General features: G+C 47.7%; 1 protein-coding gene across 3 annotated transcripts in view; it reads left to right on the plus strand.

Moving 5' to 3' along the window:
• Positions 1–21,914, plus strand: part of SLC8A3 (solute carrier family 8 member A3) — a 92,004-nt gene that overhangs the window by 59,873 nt on the left and 10,217 nt on the right. Inside the window, exons 2-3 of one of the 3 annotated variants that reach the window (XM_050975641.1) lie at positions 9,010–9,116; positions 19,796–19,812. In XM_050975641.1, the coding sequence (XP_050831598.1) occupies positions 9,010–9,116; positions 19,796–19,812 (124 nt within the window). Of the gene's footprint in view, positions 1–9,009; positions 9,122–10,477; positions 10,582–19,795; positions 19,813–21,914 lie in introns of all 3 variants that reach the window. The other 2 variants (XM_050975640.1, XM_009102008.4) reach the window with 2 other exon arrangements.

The raw sequence follows: 21,914 nt of genomic DNA on the forward strand, positions 1-21,914 counted from the left end.
GTAAAATGTCTATGCCCAGGACCCTGGCTCTGCTTTGCACCCACACCCACCTCAACTGTCTGATTTCATGGGCTGCCAAGTTGAATTACTGCTTGTACAAGACATGTACTTACTGTACAGACCTCAACAAATAGCTCCACAGGCTGTTGAAATTTTTTCTGCTCTCCCCTGGCCCTGAAGCATCATAGGGTAAGCAAGAAGAAGCTGACTTGGAGCAGGCCAGACAAGGGCCCATATGTGTCTGTACACACAGCTTCAATATTCCAACCCAAGTAGCTTAATGAAACTGAATAAGGAAAAGAAAACCTGTAGAGCTGGGCTGTTAGGCTTGAACAGCCTAACTTAAATAGCTCAGCTGGTCAGCAACATGGACTCAGCTGAGAGAAGGGGGTTTAACAAACTCTGACTTTCCCTTTTTTTGCAGAAATTCTTAAAAACAAACTGTGACATCTTTCCTTGAAGAACCCTGTATATTAGAGCATTTTATCATGTTTGAACAAAGTGAGATATAGAGTGCTTTGGATTTCTTGTCTGGCAGGACTGACTGGACTACGGAAGCTCATGGAGCATTTTTTGGTGTATCAAGGTTTCCAAGTTGAGTGTGAGACTTGAGAGTGTAATTAATTTGCCATTTACTAGCTCCAGTGGTGATTCCCATGGCTGATACATGGATTCACCACATCTCTTGAGTTGCCCTGAATTTATTAGGCACTTAAGGATTTTTTTGATTTTTTGGTGGCATGGATGTGCTTAATGGACTCACTTGCAAGTTAGCAGCTCTGATTTCTCATTGCTGGTACAGTTATTTGCACTGGTATAAAGTAGGTGTGAAACATTGTCATGTGAATTTGGCAGCATTTCATGTCTCTTGGCAGTCTTGGGGGGCAGTGGGAAGTGAGGGCTGGGCTGCTGTGCACAAAACAGGCGCAAATTGAAAAGTGCAGATGACCAGAAATACATGAAAAACCCTTTAGTGTTGCCATCTAGGACGGAGAAACCATAACAAGCAATTTTATTTTTTTTTTACTTTGGATTTATTTTTTTAACTGCTATCACTGTAAATCTTTTACTTGTAACACTTTAAAGTTTTCTTATACAAGTAAAGACTAAAAAATACAGCTCTTAGTCTTGGCTATGTCCCTTTAATTATCATGTGTCAGCTACTAAAGCATTTTCAATAGTTCTAATTGAAGCATGAGCCAATTTACTAATTAGCCAAGATTACATGAGGAATACACAAAGGGAAGATGCCTTTCTGAGTCAATATTTCCTCCTTTATGCCTTAGGAGATCTGGTGTGATGTGAACAGACTACGCTGCTAGCAGCCAGCCAGGCAGAGCCCCTGTGCTGCTGGTGGCCCTGCACATTGTCCCACGCAGTCCCAGGGGTGAGCCTGAGGAGTCACACAAGGCTTTGGGCTGGGGTCATTGTCTCCACCTCGGGGTACAGCTGCTTCTTGCATGGTGTCTTCTCCAGTGAACCTTTTCACCCCTGCCTGTGAGCTGCCATAGCAGAGCTGGATGTTGCTGGCCCTGGCCCTCGCAGGAGGGGAGCAGAGATCCCTCGTGTGCTGCATGTGTGGCAGGGATGGAGGCTTGCAGAAGGGCTCTGAGTCTCCTGGGCCAGTCTCAGACTCTGCCTGTGTAGGAGGAACAGCAGGGATGCAGGGAGCCACTCCAGGAGCAGTGCCAAAGGCTTTTCTCCCTCCTGCCTTGTCAGTCTGGGTGGACATTACAAAGGACTTTCAAGGGGTAAAGAGCTGAAATATTGGGAAAGATCATCCAGAAAACCAGCTTTGTAATGTAGCTGTTAGAAAGCAGTTGGCCAGCACCTACTTGTCAGGAATGGCTTGGTGGAAATGCCTCTGTCCAGAGGTAGGATGATAGTTGTGTGCAGACATATTTTTCTGAGGTCTTTTAGTTCCTTCATGAAGTAAATAGACTTTAGCAAGGAAGAGGAGGTGCCCTACAGAAGTGCACAGCTCCTTCAAATGGGAACCATGTCAGATGGAGCCAGAATGAGTTGATACTCATATAAATAAATGATACTTCCACCACCACTTCAAGCTCTCTCTGCTCTCTTCCCTCACCTTCTTTCTCGTTGTGTCACTGTAGCACCTCCCACACTGGGAGTTCAAAGCAAGTAGGGACTGTTCCCTATCAAGTCCCTGTGAGAAATAAGGACCATGGGCCCTGCATGGATATAGAAACTAAAGTATGGAGGTATCAGCTGACTTGTAAGGCTTCAGGCTTGACAGAAGAAATATGTAGGTCATATAGTGATTAGCACTGCAAAGAACATTATTTTAATGATAAGATGATAGTTTCTTATAATAATTTATCGGGCAATTTTGATTAAAAGATAATTAGTTACTATCTGGTTATCCCATAAAACAACTTGACAACAAAAGAGAAAACACAGAAGAGAAAAATCTCATTTTCTGGGGATGGCTTCTGACTATGTTACTTTATAGCCAACTGGCTGGTAGTGAAGCTGCTGGGGCTGTCCCCCATGTGCTTGCTACGTAAAGTAGGATAACTCTTGCACAGCTGCTCTTCCAAGGTCCTCATGAACAATGCAGCCAGTTCTTGGAAACTGGCCTGCCATGGCTTGTCTCCAGCTTCTGCACCAGCACCAGTTCTTCTGTAACTCAAACATCAGCAATGTGCACATCAATGATCTGTTCTGACAGGTCATTTATCCTATTGGCACCTGTTAATTGGTACCAACATCTAATCTGACCTTAGAGGCACCTTCAGTTCTGACCTTTCTGCTAGAACAAACTGTGACCATTGCCAGTGGCTGCAGCTGAATGCTTGACAACCAGTCCCCCCGCTCCAGAATCTCCATGGTAATAAAAAAATCTTCTTTCATAAACATGATCTTAAGACCAAGCTGCAACCTGCTTGTCTTGGTCATAATGTGGATTGGTTCTTAAATTACCATGATCTCTTGAAATTAAGATCACTCACCATCTCCTTGGTGAGTTTAGTGAATCTGCTTTTGGATCTAATGATTTTGCCCTTCAAACACTTTTTTCTTTCTGTGTGCTTTGTGACAGCATAATTCTTTGCTTCAAAACTGCTCAGTTTGTTACTATGGGTTATTGATGCACAACTTCATATGACCATGGGCGTCAAATCAGGTTTCTTTTGCTGGCTTCTTCACCTTTCCTGTGAGCACTGTAACACTGTTGTGTTAAATATCCACCTCCCAGTGAATTGGGCAAAGACAGATCCCCACTGTTTATAACCTTGTTTAATCCCTTTTGGTTTGCCTCAAGCTCACATCATTGCCAGCCAGTCAAAGCAGGTGATTTTCCTGTTCTGCTCTTCACTGGGTGGCATCACCTCGAGTCTTGTGTGCAGTTTTGGGCACCACAATATGAAAAAGGCATTAAGCAATTACAGTGTCCAAAGGAGAGCCATGAGGATGGTGAAGGGGAAAAGAACCTTTTACCCAGCCAGTTTCTCTTCCCCTTTCTGGAGGGGAAGCCATGTGAGGAGTGGCTGAGACCACTTGATTTGTTCAGCCTGCAGGAGACTCAGGGAAGACCTTATTGTGGTCTTCAGCATCCTCATGAGGGAAAGCATCAGGTACTGATCTCTTCACTCTTGTGACCAGTGGCAGGGCTTGAGGAGAAAACATAAAACTGAGTCAGGGGGGGTTTAGGTTGAATATCAGGAAATGCTTTCCACCCAGAGGGTAGTTGAGCACTGGAAAGGCTCCCCGGGGAAGTGGTCACAGCACCAAGCCTGACAGAGTTCAAGCATTTGGACAATGCTCTCAGGCACATGGTGTGATTGTTGGGGGATCCTGCCTAGGGCCAGGAATTGGACTTGATGAGCTTGGTGGGTCCCTTCCAACCCAGCACATTCTATGATACTGTGACTGCTCTATGAGGTCTTCTAGCGTAGTAGCTGGGCCCTATCTCCAACTTTACAGTGAAATCCCAAACCAGCACAGAGCTCTGGGGAAGAGTCAGACTGGTACCACAGGCTTTGAACTTCACACTGCAGGAACCTGCACCCACAGCAAATCAGATGCAGGTTTGGGTTTTTCAGGATGTGTCAAGAACAGGATGTCTTGACCCAAAGTGTTTGTACTAATGATTCCCATTACCGAGTCACTGAACACCTCCTGGTACATCTCCCTGCCCCAGGGATGTTTACCTTGCCGTCCTGGCTGCTTTTCATCCTGGCTAATAGCATCCCACCAGGGACTCTAAAATGTGTCCTTGCACAGTCCTGCCTGTTTCAGTGGTATACACAATGTGACATCTCCTGACTTGCATTGTTTTTAGAGTTGTTTCACATTCCAAAGTCACACAGACAGATCCTCTTAACCTTCTCAGCAATAATTCCTGCAAATGAGAGTGTCCACACAAAGAGATACTCAGTATTTTCTAGCACATTAATCAAATAACCATTCAGTTGTTGCCTTATGTGTTGGAAGTGGACGTGTTGTCAAATAAAATGATTTTATAGATTATCCTCTGTACTTCCCAGATGGGGAATTTAGCAATATTATGTGCACAAAGTCCTTTAGGAGAAGATCGATGTCTATTCATTTCATCTTCTGTTGCTTACTCAGGGAAATCTCATTCTTAATGTTGCTCCCCAGAGGAGCTTTTCCATCCCAGACTCTTAAAAGCAGTGGTTGTTTCTAAGTGTATGTTGAAAGCAGAACCTCATCTGAATGCTATTGCATGGCAGCTTGCAATGACCTCAGAGAAAAAGATGCAAGTGAGCAGCTATCCTGACTTCTGTATGGCCAGGTGTTCCCTGGGAGTGCTGGCTTTTGGCTTGCCCTGCTGTGTCACAGGCCAAATTGAAAGCATTGCTCAATCTGCTGAAAGCTGCACCAAGCCCTGAATTAAAGAGCCCTTCCCATCACTGTAGTCATGCAGGTGCTGAGATTGGACTGTGCTGTGGCTTGGTGCTGGCAGCGGGGCTTTGTGTTTTACAGAGTGACTCCTTGCTGCCAGGAGAGGCTTTTGGATGCTCTCTGTTGTTCTCTGCTTTTGAGCTGTCTGAGCTGTGTCTTGGCCCCAGTCAAACTGTCAGAGAGAATGGGGAAGGCTGGAAAGTGTCCTCCTTTCCCCATGTGAAGTGGCCAGAGGCTGGGGAATGAAAGCTGCTCAGCTGAGCAAGGTAGGCTTCAGATTCCTTGCTTCCCATGGTGGTGAGCATGCCCATCAGGGCTGCTGCACGGCAAGCCCCTCTCGTGCCTGACTCTGCCTCCATTAATTTCAAGAACTGTCATGATGTTCTTGCAGCAAAATGTTCCCAAGCCTCCCGCTCCCACACGCTCTCTGCCTCTCTGTGTCCTTCTGTCACATCTCTCACATTAACGCGATGTCCTCCCGGGGCAGCGTTACACTCCAGCCCTTCTCTCCATCCATCTCCTCCTCTCTTCATGCCTTCCGAGGACGCAGCTCTCAGTGTGGCTGTAGGTGAGAGATGAGATTGTGTGGGAGCAATCTGTGTTTTGGCCTCCAGACAGTTTATGACAGCTCAGGACGCAGCTGTATTTATGGTTGCTTTCATAGGCCTGGAGACGAGCGAAAGCTCACAGAGGTAGGGAAGCTGCAGAGCGGGGAAAAGGGCAGCCCTCACCAGCCAGTGGACTGGGAGGGGTGGCCTGATGGGCCACCACAACCCCCCTCTGTCAGCACTGACCTTTCTGTGGTGACAGTCACGGGAGCAGCCAGCCGAGAGAAGGGCACTTCCCCTCAAGGGAGCCAGCCCAGCACTGTGCCCCCATCTGTGCAGGCTGCAGAGCAGCCTGGGAGCAGGGATGCTGCTCTTCCCTCTGCCACAAAATCCCAGGGAAAGGCTAACTGCTCCCCATTACGTGGCACTGGGTCTGTGAGCCCTCGCCCACCTCCCCATGTCACTGCACAGTCCTTGCCAAGTTCTGCCCTGCTCCTTTCCTCCTTGCACAGGGAGGTCTGGCAACGCCCTGACTTTGGAGCAAGAGCTGGCAGTGGCTGCAGTTTGGCTCCCATCAACCCCATCCCACCACACCTGGGTCCCCAAGCATCACCTCCGGGCTCCTGCTGTGTCTTCAAGGCTTTAGGGGGGTGGAGGACCTACTGGGCACTCACCACTTCTCAGCAAAGTTGGAGAGGTCAGGTGCCACCTCCACTGGAATTCAGTCAGATGGGGAGAGGGGGTGCAAGGCCCAGCCTGTGTCCATGCAGGATTTTGGCCTGTTGCTTTCATCTGTCCTTCACCTGTTTCAGAGCTGGGTAAAAGGGTCTTTTCTCCTTAAAAGCTTGTAGCAAAGGAGGAAGATACTGGATTGGTAACCAAATTCAGACTCTTTTTGGAAAAGTCACCTGATGCTTGCGTGTGTGGTAGTGGTCCAGTTTGCAGCAGAGCTGAGTTGGTTTTGGAGCCCAGAAAGTTTCCTGACTTGAGGGGACCTGCTTTTGCAAAGCCAGCACTTTGCCATGCTAGCTTCTAGAATACCCAGCAACCCTTCTCTCTCTTTCTTGAACTGTATTTTTTTACATTAAAACAAGGACTATTCTAAGGAAGCCTCACCTCTGTGGAACTACTTGTTCGGGCATATAGAGCTCCTTGTACTTAACAAAATGTACGGAGGGAGGGAGGAAGGGAGGAAGGGAGGAAGGGAGGAAGGGAGGAAGGGAGGAAGGAAGGAAGGAAGGAAGGAAGGAAGGAAGGAAGGAAGGAAGGAAGGAAGGAAGGAAGGAAGGAAGGAAGGAAGGAAGGAAGGAAGGACGGAAGGAAGGAAGGAAGGAAGGAAGGAAGGAAGGAAGGAAGGAAGGAAGGAAGGAAGGAAGGAAGGAAGGAAGGTTTGCGTGCATAATATTAACTGTACAAAGCCTTAGAGTAGTTTTGTCACAGTACATAAACTGACCCCAGGAAATAGGGTCTGTGGTGTTTTTTCCAAATTTTTGCAGATTAGCAATACTGATTATTTTGAAGCTCCTAGAATGGAAAAAACATAAGCAATGGTACTTATGAAAAGGATTTTTAAAAGCAACCCACGTCCAGGAAGCACTGGCTGCTTTGGAAAATCCCACCTTCTGTTTTGTAGTAATGAGCAAGGAAAAGATCAGAGGTATGAATCAGCTGTGGGTTTAACTCAGCAAATTGAACAAGCTTTGCAAAGTATCAGGGGCCCAGATAAAATCTGGTTCAAAAGCCAAATTCAACATCTCCAACAAAAATGAAACAAAAAATCATCATGAGGAAGTCTTAGCAGAGCAGCAATATTTACACCAGAGAAATACCTTTTAAAATCTTTCAGGCTGGATTAGTAGAGATTGAAGGAGCCTAGAGAAGGGAAAGGAGGCTTGCTGGCACTGGTGCAGGGTATGGGTAGAGCAAGCACTGGCAAAAATAAAACTGATTTAGCTCATAAAGAAGAATTGGAGGTGATTTTTCTTGGCTATTCCTGCACTGATGGATAGGGAGACATTGTCCAAACTCTGCTCCTACCCCTGTGCCATCATTTGAAGGAGAAGGGTTAGGACCAAGATCAAGACCCGAGTCAGCACAGGGAACAGGATTTCCACAGCTGGAGTGCAGGAGGAATTGATTTGAGGGTCAAATTGTAGGATGACCAAATAATTTTGTGGTCATAATTGATATCAGTAGGAATACAAGCTGCATTTCAGCACCATATTCTGTGCTGAAATGGTGATTTTTCCAGAGGCTGCTGGCCGTGGCAGCATCCCCAGGGTAGGGATCGCAGCACCCCCAGGGTGCAGGGCTGGACTGCTTGTTCTCTGAAGCACTGTGAGATCAAAGATACAGGATTTAATTGCAAAGGCTACAGGCTGAGGCACAGAGAGATGTGAATTTGGTCACATCTTTCCAGATTGGCAGTGATTGTGATTGCCAGTCCTGATTTTCTCTTCCATCCCATTGCCAGTCAAGACTGATTGTGCACAACACGCACCTGGGCCTGATCTGACTGCTAAGGATGGGCAGGAAGAAGAAGAGGAGGTTGTTGTGTCAGGGCCATGTGTGGGACCAGAGCAGTAGGAAGCAGGGGATCTTTTGCTGGCAGTAGGGGCAATTGTTTTGAGATAAGGGAAGCACTTTTTATGTGGAACTGATTTCTGGCTTTAAAAATGCAGTTCCAGCTTGGGGTTGGGTTCAACTAGAAGACCAGGAGCCCAAGATGGCAAGCGGGTACCCATTCAGAGGGGTTACAGGTGCAAAGAATGTTTTATTTAAGAGGGGGTTATACCAGCTGGGAATGAAAGTACCAATGTCTTCAGTCTCAAGTGAGGGATGTGACTGCATGAACCTTTGCAGCCACTGGGAGAATGAGGGGAGTGGAGGGGTCATTTCAAGCTTGCAACAGTCAGTGCAGCCTGTCTGTAAGGAGGCAGTCGGTTGGCAGTCTTTGACTTGTTTCTCTTGTTCTCTCTGGATGTGAAAGTTGTGGGCCAGTAACCTCTGCATAAGGCATGTATTTGCTCTGAAGGAAACCATGACAGAGTGAGCTCTTCTTTTCCTACAAAATGGTACAAGAACTTGTAAGAAATTTGCTAAAGGAGAAACACAGGATCTGCTGCCCAGCTGCTCCAGCAGCTCTAGCAGCCAGCACTTTTCAGAGCAGGCCAATGAAGGTGAAGCAGCAGCAGGGTATGTGTGCTTGTGTGGCTGCTGGTGTGTGTGTGTGTGCATGCACAGGGGTGACAGACTAAGGAAAGCCTGCTTCTCTGCTGGCCATCAGACCTCACTGTCCACAGGCTGAGCCCTGAGACAGTTTGCTGGGGGATTGTTTTTGTCTAACTTCACTTTCTAGTTTAGCCTGACATTCTGCCTTTAGGGTAAACAGAAAATTGGCCAGGGTTGCTTGCAGAAGGGGGCTTTAGCCATTCTCAAAGGGCCATGTTGAGTTTGTTCAGTGGGTGAGAAAACTTTGACTCTCTAATGTACCCGTTTAACTCAGTCCTTCCTTGACTTTTGCTTCTCTGTTCCCCTCTCCCCTTTATGACCCTTATTATTTTTCCATCCACAGCAAAACAGTTCACATCAAGGTAATTGATGATGAGGAATATGAAAAAACCAAGAATTTCTTCATTGAGCTGATGAGCCCCCGCATGGTGGATATGAGTTTACAGAAAGGTGTAGTACTGGCCCTGCAGACTAACATTAACGTTCTTTCCTCCTCTCTTCCATCTCCTTCCTCCTCTTCTCTTCCTCTGATGTCTCTCTGTCTCTGACTGCTCTGCCCTAAACACTGCTGTGCACGCACACCGTGTCACATGGTACCTGTGGGGTGGCATGGGGAGTGGTGCTGGGGCTGCTGAGAGGCAAAGTGGCAAGGGGAGAAGAGAGAGAAGGATGGAGAGCAGTCCTGCTTGTCCATATTTCTGTGGTGACTTGAGAGAAACCTTCTGTCACCCCCACTGGAGGGTCCAAGAAAATTTTCTAGTGTCATTGGGAAGATGCTGGCTAGGAACACATCCAGCATCTCAGGAGATCATCCCCCAGCCCTGGTCCTATGGGTTGTTCCAGTCAGACCCATGTTAGAAAAATACAGGAATTGAGGCCTGGCAGAGAAGCAACTCTGTGACTTCTGAGAAGCAGTGGGCAAAGGCTGTGCAACCCCTGGTCTGGTTGTCACAGAGGAAGTCTGGGAGCAGGAGCTGAGGGCAAGGAAGAGCCAGGGCCTGCTTTGGTTTGCCTGGGGTCTCACAGCAGTTGTGTGCATTGCAGGGGTAGTGGAGGGGGCCAGATAAGCTGGCCTCAGGGGAAAGAGGCTAGGCCTGCTCCAGTGCCCAGGGCATTTCCTTTTGAGCCTTGGAGGCATTGTCCCATTGTGTCCCCTGTGAGCAAAGCTGTTCATCCCCTGGGAAGACTGTGTTCTCATTTGAGGAACAGGACAGAAGGATGGGTAGATACTATCAAGAAGAGAAAGCACTAAGATGTGCCATTTTAAAAATGGGAGTTAGAACCATCAGCCTCCTTAGCAGCTGGTGGAGCTGTAGCCACTGGCAGAGATCTACCTCACCACACTGGGAAATGTGTCTCTCTCTTCTCCTCAGGTTCCCAGCCCAGAATCTTTGCAGATTTATTATTAATCATGAGGGTATTATTAATGGTAAGAAGAAATTGGATTTCCAGCTAAAATACAGTGGGTAGCTCAGGGTGGTGGTCCCTGATGCTTTTTCAGGCAACTGATACCTTTTCCATTACCATCTGACACTGAAAAAAATTGCGCTGCAGAAGTCACCTTCCACTAACCATCAGCAAGGTCCTCCTCCCACTTTTCCCTGCCTCCTCACTCCCTTGCCAGCCCCCTCTGCCCCTAACACCCCGCTCCAAGGAGCCGCTGCGAGGATGCTGTGTCCGACAGGCAGGCCAGCACACACCGCCCCAGCGGGAAGGGGCTGCGTGCCGGGAGCCAACGCCAACGCCGCTGCTGCCTCGCCTCCAGCCAGCTGACCCGCTGTACACGGTTGTCTCTCTTGTTGTCCCTACAGGAAGACCATAAGGGTTAAGATAGTAGATGAGGAGGAATACGAAAGGCAGGAGAATTTCTTCATTGCCCTTGGTGAACCGCAGTGGATGGAACGAGGAATATCAGGTGTGAGATCCTTTATGAAAAAAAATGCAAAAAAGAAAAAAATCAGAATCAAGTATCCAAACCCCAAATCCAGAAAATGTAACCTTCTTTCTCCTCCTTACCCTTCCTCCTTTTCTCCTCCTCCTGTAAAGGGATCGACTTTTACTCTTTGCCCTCCTGTATTCTGCTCTTAGTCTGTTTCGGTGCCATCTCTGCCTTTAAGAGCCTAGCTTACTTCTGATCCTCCTTTTGTGCAATGCTTGAGTCTCGGAGGCTGTGTTGTTTTGATTGAGTTTCTTTGTCTTGATCTGTTTTTTGTTCTGAGCACACCTTTGCTGTTCTCCCTGCTCCTGCTTCTTTGCCAGGACCTTGGGGAATGCTAAAGGCAAAAGAAAGGTGTAATGCATGGCTGCCCCCTTCAGCTCCTCCTGTACTCCCCCTGTCCTTCCCTCTGTTGTTGCCTCCAGTGGCACTGCTTTGGTGCTCTTGGGTCCCTATGAAGTGCAATGAAAAGTCCGTAGGAGAAGAGAGGAGGTGTGAAATAACTTGGCTTACTTTTTCTGAAATGGTTCTTCATGTCTTCCATTTGAAAACGCCTTTAAATGTGTCACAAATAATCACAGTCTGTCATGCAGAGGATGTGAAGCTCTGCTGAGGTCCTACTTCATCAGCAGTGAGACCCAGGATCTCCCAGCAGGCCAGGATTCATAGCTGGAATAAACCCAAACTTACGGTTGTGTCTTGCCTACATCTACCTTTGCTCTTGTCCTATATGTGTTTGACCCCTTTCTCGCTGAGTCTTGCCACTGGCTTCACTAGCTTTGGGGTGGCCTAGGAGGGCCAAGATTTAAACAGAGGCACTTTACTGGCACCCTTCTGGGTGCCTGTTACAGAGTAGAGCCAGATGGGTGTGCCCACAGGCTTATTTCTGCTCTCAGGTGCTGCTGTCGGTGATGGGATGCCTGGCTGCTGCCCATGCACTGCACTGCACAGCTCTCCCTTGCTGAAATGTCTTCTGTTTCTTACCTCACCAGCACAGCAGCTGCCCTCTGGCCAGTCCAAGCTCCCATAGACTGCTCCACAGGATGTTCAGGACAGACACAGGTTGCATTAGCATTTCAGTATCATAGAGCATCCGTGGACTTGTGAAATGTGAACCCATATTTTAATACTGCTAGACTGCCTCCTGCAGTCCACAAGCAATGAGGGATATCAGGTTTCACTTTGTCAAGCACAAGCCCTCAGTTTTCACTGAAGTCCAGCTGCCTTTGAGCAGAAGCAGTGATCAGCCTTGCCATACTCTGTGGGAGTATGTCCCAGCAATCAGTTGCCCTCCAGGGTAAGGGTGTGAGCATGGCTTCTAGGTAGAAGTTGTCTGGCCTCACCTTGTAGCCACTAGTTATTTACTACTTGTTTCCATCATATAAAAGAACTATGTAATGCCACAGCTTCCATGTAGCTATCTGCTCTCTACACCCACAGTAGAGTTTCTTCTTGGGCATTGTGAAGGCCAAACGTTTGGTCCTGGACCAGTCTTCAGTCCTAGAACCACACTGGAGTCTCCTCTCCACATGTGTGGAGATGCCTTCCTATCCATGGGTCTCCCACCTCCATCTCAGCAGGTCCAGGAGGAAAATCACAGGCCCCTGGCTTTCTCCTGCTTATGCACTTGGTAGCTTGGAGCAGCACAATGAATTTTTTCTCAGCTGTCTGTTCTCTGTGAATTCTGCAGCCTTTTCTAAACAATGAGCAGAATCAGAATACAGTCAGAAATGGGCTTTTTTTATGAAGTCCCACGTTTCTTTTTCCTACACAGGTCACATTGCACCTGGTTGAATAAGAACAAGTGCTCGTAAAAAACCCAAATGGCCCTGGAAGTGGACTAGTTGTAAAACGTCCTCATTATTACTAGGACTACAGAGACAGTTTGCTGTATCATATATCTCTTATTTACATCTGTATCAGCTCTGGTCAGTGTGATTGTCTGATTGGCAAGAGGCAGAGAAGAGGTCAGAGCTGGACTAAACTGATCTGCAGCACAGAGCCTGCAGGCCAGGAGGTGAGGGCACACCCTTGGACAGACCCTCTTTTGCCTGGAGGAAGTAAAGGACCATGCCGGGGAGGAGACACAGGGCCCGAGTTGGCCTCATTAGAGAAAAGTCAGAGAGTGGTTTTAAATCTGAGAAGCAGGAGATTAAACTGCATTTGTAAATGTTGCTGGCACAAGGTGGCACAGTCGCTACACTAAATCCAGGGCATCTGGAAAGATCCCCAGCTCTGTACTGGGGATCTTTGTATGCTGTGCACTTTGCAGCACCTCTGATGAGCCTACCTTGTGCCTGGCATGAAGAATAAGGAGCTACGAGAGGCTTTCCCATAGAGAGCCTTGTGAGTGATCAAGAGCAGATGCTGTGGCCAGCAGCTTCACAGGATTCATGCATGACCAGCTGGCTGCCGGCGGAGCGGAGGCAGCCGGCCACGCTCGGGCTTGCACATGCTGGGGCATCGTGCGCCGTGCCGTGCAGCCTTGGGAAGGGATGCTGGTGCTGACTCCAGCTCGCCCGCTCCTGCCAGCATCGTGTGGGTGCTGCCATTGCCCTGTGCCCACAGATGGGGAAAATCCCACACCACAGTCACCTAGCGGGGGCTTTGCTGGGTTGTGTTGTGGTGATGGATGTACCCCCACATAACTCACACAGCAAGGGCAAAGCCTGGCTGCTGCCTCTCCTTGGGGACCCAGGCCCAGTAGCTTTTGAGGTAGAGTCTCTCTGGGTTTTGGCTACTCATGCATTTGTTCCCAGTGCTGCAAAAGATGTGGTTTTCTTGACAGTGTGTCATCATTTTGTTGTTACTCCTCACTTAGCTCTGTCACACTGAGCCTGTGCCTCAGTTCTGTAGGAGGATTGATGCTCTCAGCTATTTGCAGTATCTTCAAAATCTCTCACGGCTCCTCTCAAAGTGGGGTGGTGGTGGGCACCTCAGATGAATGGCAGTCATGTTTGGAAGTAATCTGCAATCCAGGTCACGCAGAGACACCTAGTTGTGCCTGCACTACCACAGCTTTGTGCTGAGGGCCTGCAGCCAACCCAGGACTTCTCCATGCAGAGGGCAGCTCCAAGCTTACCTTAGGGATACAAACAAGGTGGCAGTGATGAAATCAGGGGTGAAATGTTCTCTGAAGTGATGGCAGAGCTGATGACAGGGAGAAGTGGTATGTGCTTTTCAAAGCAGCCTAGGGCAGAGTTTGAATGGTTTATTCTGGGATGCAGAACTTGGTCCAGAGCCTGGTGCTATTCAGTCCCAGTGTGCTGTCCCTGAGGGTACCCACACTGCTGCAGGCTGTGGTGGCAATGGTTCCTGACAGACATGCAGTGGAGGAGGATGGCAGGTGGGAGCAGGGCTTACTACCACACGGTTGATTTACATTACTGTCTGTGCTGTCCTGTACACCTTCCAATACAAAGCAGTCACTTCCAGTCAAGGGAACTTTCCTTGGCCCTGATTAGAGCTGTGGGGCACAGGGGTCTCCAGGATGGTCTCTGTGAGGGCCAGAACTCAGCATGCTGTTCATCCTATTGCTCTTGCTCTCTGCATCAGCTAGCACCTTACTGGAGGAGAAATCATCTCCACACAGAAGTGTTCCTGTGGTGGTCCAAACACAAATGCCTGTCTTCAGGTTGACCAGGGCTTGCAGAATGCAGACCAGCCACTGATACAGCCTTTGAACTGGAACATTTTGCATCATCTGCAGATGCTGCTCCTCACTGTTCATCCCCTGTTACATGAGTCATGCTGCTTTGAGCCTTGGAACACTCAGCTGTTTAACCCTTGCTGTAAGGAGAGCTGACCACTTACTCTGCTGCATAAATGCTACATCTACTTTGTCTCGCAGGTCATTTTTCACCAATCACTTTCTGCAGCTGGAGTTTTTCAAAGTCCTTCTGATCATCCAAACAAATCACATCAAGTAGTTTTACTATAGCAGCTCTTTTTGTTGATGTGCTCCAATAATTCAAAGAGATGAGAACAGATCTGAGATTGGAATCTCTCCAGCCTGGCCTGTGATGACGACCAGTGCTGACTCAGTAGTGCCATATCAGATGCACAGAGCACTGGCAAAGGTGGTGCTTTCTGCAAGCTTGTTGTATCTAAGTGAATGAGTAAAAAGAAATCAAAGAGAGAGACTCACATTCTTTGCTTGGCCAGGATGGTAAATCTTGCTTTTCTCTATGCTCCTGGCCATTTTCCAGGTTTCCTGACTTTTTTTGCCCTCTCCATTTCTAAGAAATTAATCTTCAAATCCTTCTTGTCTCACCTTTCCTCTATATGCAAAGTCATGTAACCTGAATCCCTGTTTACTGAGTGCTGCGGAGTTTTGAAACTTCCCTGCACCCTGCACCGCAATTCTGGGCATCCTTTTGTCAGCACCTTTTTAAAGGGTTCCTGCTGGGAAACGAGTGTCTTCCTTCCTGTCTGTGGGTTTGACTCTTGCTCTCATAGCATCTCTGCTATCGTGTCAGCTCTCAACTCAGAATGCAGGTTTTGCTGCTGTCCCAGCAAGACTTTGGAGTCATACTTTCTTCACACATCAGCTTTGACAGTTTTTGCTCAGCCTGGATTACAGGAGAAGAACTTGCTTTGTGTTCCCTGGATGAAGTTGCTCTTCTGCTTAAATTGTGGCTAATCTTAGTGTTAAATTGTGGCTAATCTTAGTGGCTAATCTTAGCCTGAATGGGAGGTGAGGCTGCTTTGGAAGATTTCACTTGATTGCATATAATGGTGCAAATGGCATTTGGAAAAATATGTTACATGAGGGTTATTGGGAATCAGCTTGTGAGAATTCATGGCACAGTGGTGGAAGATTCAACCTCAGGGCTGATGCCTGAAGGCTGAGTCTGAGGGTTATCTTTTGTGAAAGGGACTGACAACCTTCATGTGAAGTTTTGCTTCAGAAAGCATGTCTCCCACAAGCTATGACTTTGCTGAGAATGGGAGTACAGATGGCTGGCAAACACTGTTATCAGCTGGGTGGCATGCCCTGGCTTGGGAGAATTTCGTCTGGAGTCTTCTCAGCCCTCCCAGCACAGAATCAACTGGTGCAGACAAATCTCATAGCACATCTCCTTCTAATCAAGTGTCAGCATCTCTGATGGGAAGGCTTTGTGCCCAGAGGGAGGATGTGACTGGGAGTCACAGGAAGGATTGAACTGCATAGAAGGAAGGATTTCCAGCTTGGATTGATCCATCAAGTTATCTATGTCAAAATATTGATGAAATTATTTGACTTGTTACAAAGATCCATACCTGTTTAAGGTAAGCTGTATTGATGATACATGTGCTGCAGTTTTCTGAAGTGTGAACAGATGCTAAGAAACTGCTTCTTCATCAACTCATCAACTCCATCAGCTGCTGATGAGAGTAGCAAAAAAATGTTAGATTGTTGTTACCTCATTCCCTCAAGGTTTAATAATTTGCTCAGAGCTCTGTGATTAGGCTGAATGCTGCTGATTCTCCTGATGGAGAGGAGTTTCTTGGAGTCTGCAAGAGCTCTGCTATTGACTTCATTAGTAATAGCATTCTGGTGAATGCTGCAAAATCTCTGCCTTGTTTAGCCTATAAAAAACCCCCATGGTTAGGTCTCTCCACAGTCTGTTCGGAAAGCAGTTTATTCACCTCAGGGAGCAAATCTGGAGGCAGAGCCTGTTGACAGTTACATCTGGCAGATGGAGGACCATTATCTCTTTGGGGAAGGGAGCCTGTGTTTCACATGGTCACTTCTTGGTCCCCTTTGAGTGTGCAGGGGGTGGAGGCAGTGTTTTCTCTTTGCCTGCGGCGTCCTGTGACTGCCCTGCTGGGTGACTGAGAGTTTCCTCAAAATTCATCCTCCTCTCCCTCATTGCAAATCCCTCTCTAAATCCCAGGACTTTAAAAAGGATCCTCTTATCTACACAGTGGCTTCTCTGAGTCTTTAGGGAGACTGATTGGAAAAGATTTATGTTAATGAAGAATAAGTCCAGAAAAAAGCATGCAGCATAGTCAAATCTCTCAGTGAGGTAAACAGCAGAGAAAAGTGTTTCACTGTTTAGAAAAAGGCTGGGGCACACCTTCAGCACATCAAGTTGCTGTAAACACAGGATTGCTGGTCTGCTTCAATCCCAAGTCTGGTTCCTCGTGCTTGAAGCTTTTTTGGAGTTAACACAGGAGGTAATGAAATTCCTGACCTGTAACCCACACCAATATGCATGTCACAGTAGAATTTGACTTCAATGTATACCAAAACCATGCAGATTAAATGGCTTATTAGTACACAGATTTTTAGCAGCTTTTTTAAATTCAGGCCTAAATTGTCCATTTTCAGGGTGGTCAGGGAAGCAGAGTTCATGCATGCAATTTTGACTTCACCTAGTCAAAACCAAGCCTTCAGGGCAGAGAAACCCCAGTGGAGGAGGAGCAGGGATCCACAGTTAAAGGCTGTGGGTCCTCCTGGGTGAGTCAGCATCACAGCCCCCTTATCTGCAGGCACACGTGTTTGTCCACAATCACACCATGCAAGGGTTAGGTAAGGGATACTTGGGACTGCTATTTTGGATTTGGCTGAGGAGCTAATTTTAGCAGTTCCCTGTAAGAGTACACATGTTAAGCCTCTGAGACTACCTGAAATGCCAAGAGCAGTGAGGTGGCCTGGCTTGGCCCCATAAGGAGCGTGATGTGCAGAGCAGCAGCGCAGGAGAGGGAGAGGTGCCCTGGGGAGGACTGGAGGGATGCAGCCCAGGCTGGGGAGAGAGGAGGGAGGCTTGTGGGGTGGGAGCAACACGGAGGCCATCAGTGAAGCTGGTACAGGTACAGCATCCCCAGATGGGCTGTCAGGAAACATTACAGGTCAGGGCTAAGGGCACATTAGCAGATGTGCGTGCAGGAAGAAAGCTTTAGTCCGTGAAATCATTTTCTTGCTTGCATGCACAGCATTCACTCAGAAATATAAAGATAAATAATCCCTTGGCTTTCTGCATGCTGTATTCTTGATGTTTCATTCATAGCTTTATAGGCTTCTTCAAATATTCATGTATCGTATTATAAGTGAAAGGGAGAAAAATTGTTCTTTTTCAGGCTCACAAGCAAATGGGGAAAAAAATAAACTCAAATCCCAGAGCAGAATAATAACAGTTTTAAAAAACATGAGGAACCAATGTTTTTTTTTAATAGCCATGATAGCTTAGGGTCCCAGTAATATTTCATTATATTACATTTGAACACCAAATTGACCCATTGTACTAATGCTTGTAATTGCAAAAGGCAAATTAAATTTCTGTACATTGTCTGGAAAGTGAGAAAACCATGGAAAGGTAAGGTCACATGACAGCATGAACTGCAGCAGGACAGAGCTACAAGGAACCTCCAGATTCATGCTACCAGGGGTGCTGATGAGCCTGTTGGAGACTTCAAGGAGAGGTGTGTGGATGAGAGGAGGTGCAGGCAGTGCAAACATCCCTTTGCATCGTGTGGCTCAGTGGCGCTGTACTTAATGCAGAATGTGCTCACGAATAGTTTCCCCAAAGTTTTTGACTCTCAAGAGGAATTGACCCTGAAACAGAAGGGTTGTTCAGCAAGGAGCCTCTTCATTTCACCTCTCACTGTGCCTCTACCTGCTCACATAGACAAGGGAGATCTCTTGGGCTGCCCACAGTTCTTACAGCTGGGGAGACGGATCCGTGGATGAAGATCTTGACTGGCTCAGTGTCTCTCTGCAGACTGTTGGGAAAGCTGTGTCTATGGTTGCTGCTCAACAGAGCAAGGAAGTGACTGGGTGTCAGGACTCAGGATTAGTTTCTCTGGCTCTGCCATGGATGTGCTGTGCAACCTTTGATAAATTGCTTAGGAAATCACTTTCAAATGGCACAGATACAACTGGGTGCATCTATATAAAAGTGCCTGCTTTTCAGAGGCCCGGACTGGCAAGTCTGGGAAAATTAGCACTTTTGGACTCCAGCCCACTTCTGAGTTTGCAAAATGCTCCCTTTAGCTTCTTTTTGCTTGCTTCACCATCTGTCAAATAGGGCTGTTAATACTGACTCTGTACAGAGTTTTAAGCTTCTGAGACTAAAAGTGCACGATAATAAGTGTTAGTAATTACAATACTGTCATCACATGCAACCAAGTCTTCAGGGATTGGTTTGCTGTTGGAAAGACAAGTAGAAGTTAAAGCTAAGTCACAGACTTAGGCAGGGGCACCTCCCCCACCTTTGGGCCAGTTTGGCTTGTGTTAGGCCCCAGTGGCAAGTGTAACTGCCCTCCTTCCCTTTCCCCTTCCCTTCTTGCCACTTTCCCCCCCCCCGCTGCATCCCATCCCTTTGCCTTTGTTGGGGGGGAGGGGGTGACTTTGGGGAGCCAGTGCCGTGGTGCTCACTGGAGCACCCCAGTCTCCTCTCCATCTTGCTGCTGTGGTGTCTGCTCCCCAGCCTGTGCCTAACATGCAGCCCTGGTGAGCTCGCACGCTGCCTTGCACCATGTCCATTGCTCACTGACAGCCTTCATCTGCAAAACAGCTTTTTCCTGTTGGATATTAACTTCTTCCCTCTTTTTCTTTTCTCTCTCTGTCTTTCTCATGTTCTTTCACCGCAGCCCTACTGCTCACGCAAGGTAAGTGCTTTTTCTCCTTTCCTCTGGCTGCTCTGGCTCTTTTTGTTTCTTTTGGTCAGAGCCTCTCTGCTTGTGTTTGTTGTGTTGTAGACAACTTCAGCTCAGTTGTTTGTGTCCAGTCTAGTTAAGAGCAGTACAATTAAGAAAATAACAGTGACTGATTGTTTGTTTGATTGATTGATTGACTGACTGACTGACAGACATCTAAGAGCATTTCCCACATTTGAGATTTTTCCTGGCAGTTTGGGGGAAATGATCCAGACAGAGTTGCAAAGCAGCACAGGCTATACCTGGTCTGAAGCTGTGACTCGAGACTCTCTTTACGCAACTCTGGTGCTTGGGTTGTGCTGATGCACAGGGGAAGACAGAGATTTCTGCAGGGAGGTGGCATTTCTGCAGTGTGGGACAGTGTTGCCTGGGGTGGGCAAGGGTACAAGGCTGTGCAGGTGTCCCCTTCCCATGGAGGGTCACATGTCACCCCTCAGTGCCTTCACCCCTGTGCTCTCCACCTCCCATCCTAGGGGGTCCCCAGGGTGTGCCCAGCACCAGAGCAGTACTACCAGAATATGATCAGCACCATTTCCCTCCTCACCCTCAGCTCTGGTTCTGCACTCTGTATCTCCTGTCCCCATGCCAGGATTTCATGTGTATTAATACAGAGCCCCTCTTCGTTACCTGAAATCCCCATTACACTGGTCTGTCTTTATCCCACTGTGATGCAGTGTATGCCTCCTGTATTGTGGTTATTCCTTCAATTCCAGATGTGATTACTGTTCAATTTCCACTAAAGAAGCATTTCTTGAAAGATAACGGTGGGCTTGAAAGATAAGGGTGGGCATGGAGGATGCAGAGAGGAGCTTGAAATCCCCCAGGTTTGCTAGCAGAGCTGAAAACCAAAGCATTCATGATGCCTGAGCCGTGCTGCAAATCCAAGGAGCAGCATCTGCCTCACAGGCTTCAGTCTGGCCCCTTTTCAGAGGATGCCAAATCTGCTGCACAGGGGATGTCCTGAGCCTGTTGGCTAACGGACTAATTAGAAAATTGCTAGTGGCAGGCAGAAATCCCCAGTTCCTCAAATACCAGCTTAGGGTGTTTATGGAAAACTCCTTGGAATGGTTTGGATGGTTTCCTTTGTTACCTCTTCAGATCCGGGAGGACTGTAAATAAGTTGAGCACAGCCTCCTTCCCAGTAATTTCATTGCTTTAATTCAGTAGTTGCCTAATTTGATCAGAACCCTGGGAACCAAATAATTCCTATTAAAATAACATAACTTTCCTCCCTCTGTTTTGATCCAGGCTGATTGCTTTTGGCAGCTGTTATTGGAGAACTTGGCCATCAGCTATGAAAAGTTACTTTTCGGTTCATAAGGGAGAGCCCCCTCTGTCTGGTGAGGGGTCCCTGGGGTGCCCCTCTTGCTGAGCTGCCCTGGGTGCTCTCTGTGCATGTGACGTGTTGGGCTCGTGGTGCTTGGCACCCACACGTGCTTCAGTCCAGCAGCAGGCACGTGCTGCAGTGTCACTCAGCAGCAATCACGGCTAATCAGGGGGGAGAGGAGCGACGTCCTCGTTTAGTCCGTGTCATGTTAGATTTAGGTTACACCGGCACACGGGAGTCTTTGTTTGAAAAATGCATTATTGAATGTTCCAGTGGAATCCATCAGTCCCACACCTCGTCCCCTGCCTCCCGCAGCAGCTTGCACAGCTCTTCCTGGGCAGCATCCCATTCCTGGGGATGTGTCCTTGGGACTGCTGGGTGCCCTGGCTCTCCTCTGCAGCCCTGGGGCATTCCCCTTCCCATGGCACCACTTTGGCAGCCCCTGCAGGGCCAGCAGCTGCACAGCCCCCGCTCACAAGAGTGATCCCTTCTCTTCACAGAAAGTGTGGGTGCCCTGATGGTTGAGCCCAAGTGACAATGCCTCTCTTGTCCCAAGAGCCCTTACCTGGGAAGAAAGGAGAGATCCTTACTTTGGCCCCCTGCCTGGCAGAGCACTCCCAAGAAAAACAGGGATGTGAATTTTACAAGGTTAAGTAATTGGGCAAGGCACTGGTTCTGCTTAGCATTTATTTCTTCCAAATTTCTTCTCTCTCTGAGCCAGACTTGCAAGGCCATGCAATGCTTGGCCATGTGTCCAATGCCAGCTGTTCAGGCTTCAGAGTAGTATGGCATAGCTGTGGAGAGACTTGAGAGTCTGGGGGTTTTCTTAACCTTTTGCTTTGACACTGCAATGATCTCTCTGTATATTGTTTATACAGGGAAATACTTGATACCAAAGTGCAAAGGTATCAGTTGGTATCAGGGACAACTCCAGTTGTTCCTGCTTTTGCCAGCAGTGGAAGAGCTGCTCTCAAGTCTTTGCAGCCTTTGCAAAAGTCACTGAAAGCTTGAGCACAGCCTTTGCTTGAAAGTTCTTGGGCTCAAGTGATCTAGGTCTTTAAAGGGCTATGGAATTATCTAAATGGTAGATACCTTTATATCATCATTTCTTTATTCTCATCCAGTTCCAAGAAAATTTTTCTAAATATATTTCTTTATTTATGCATTAAAACTCCCATGTCCACTTAGCACTGGAAAGGACTGAGGAGCAGAGATGCCAGTTGTCTGGCTAGTCAAGGATGGTCATGTCAGCAGCAATCTCAAGGCAGAGCCAGGAGTGGAATAATGCTCAGTTCCCAGCCCTGTGCCTTAGCCTCCCTCTCATGAATGTGCATCATTTCCC

The sequence above is a fragment of the Serinus canaria genome, chromosome 5, assembly GCF_022539315.1.
Source record: "Serinus canaria isolate serCan28SL12 chromosome 5, serCan2020, whole genome shotgun sequence".
Lineage (NCBI taxonomy): Eukaryota > Metazoa > Chordata > Aves > Passeriformes > Fringillidae > Serinus > Serinus canaria.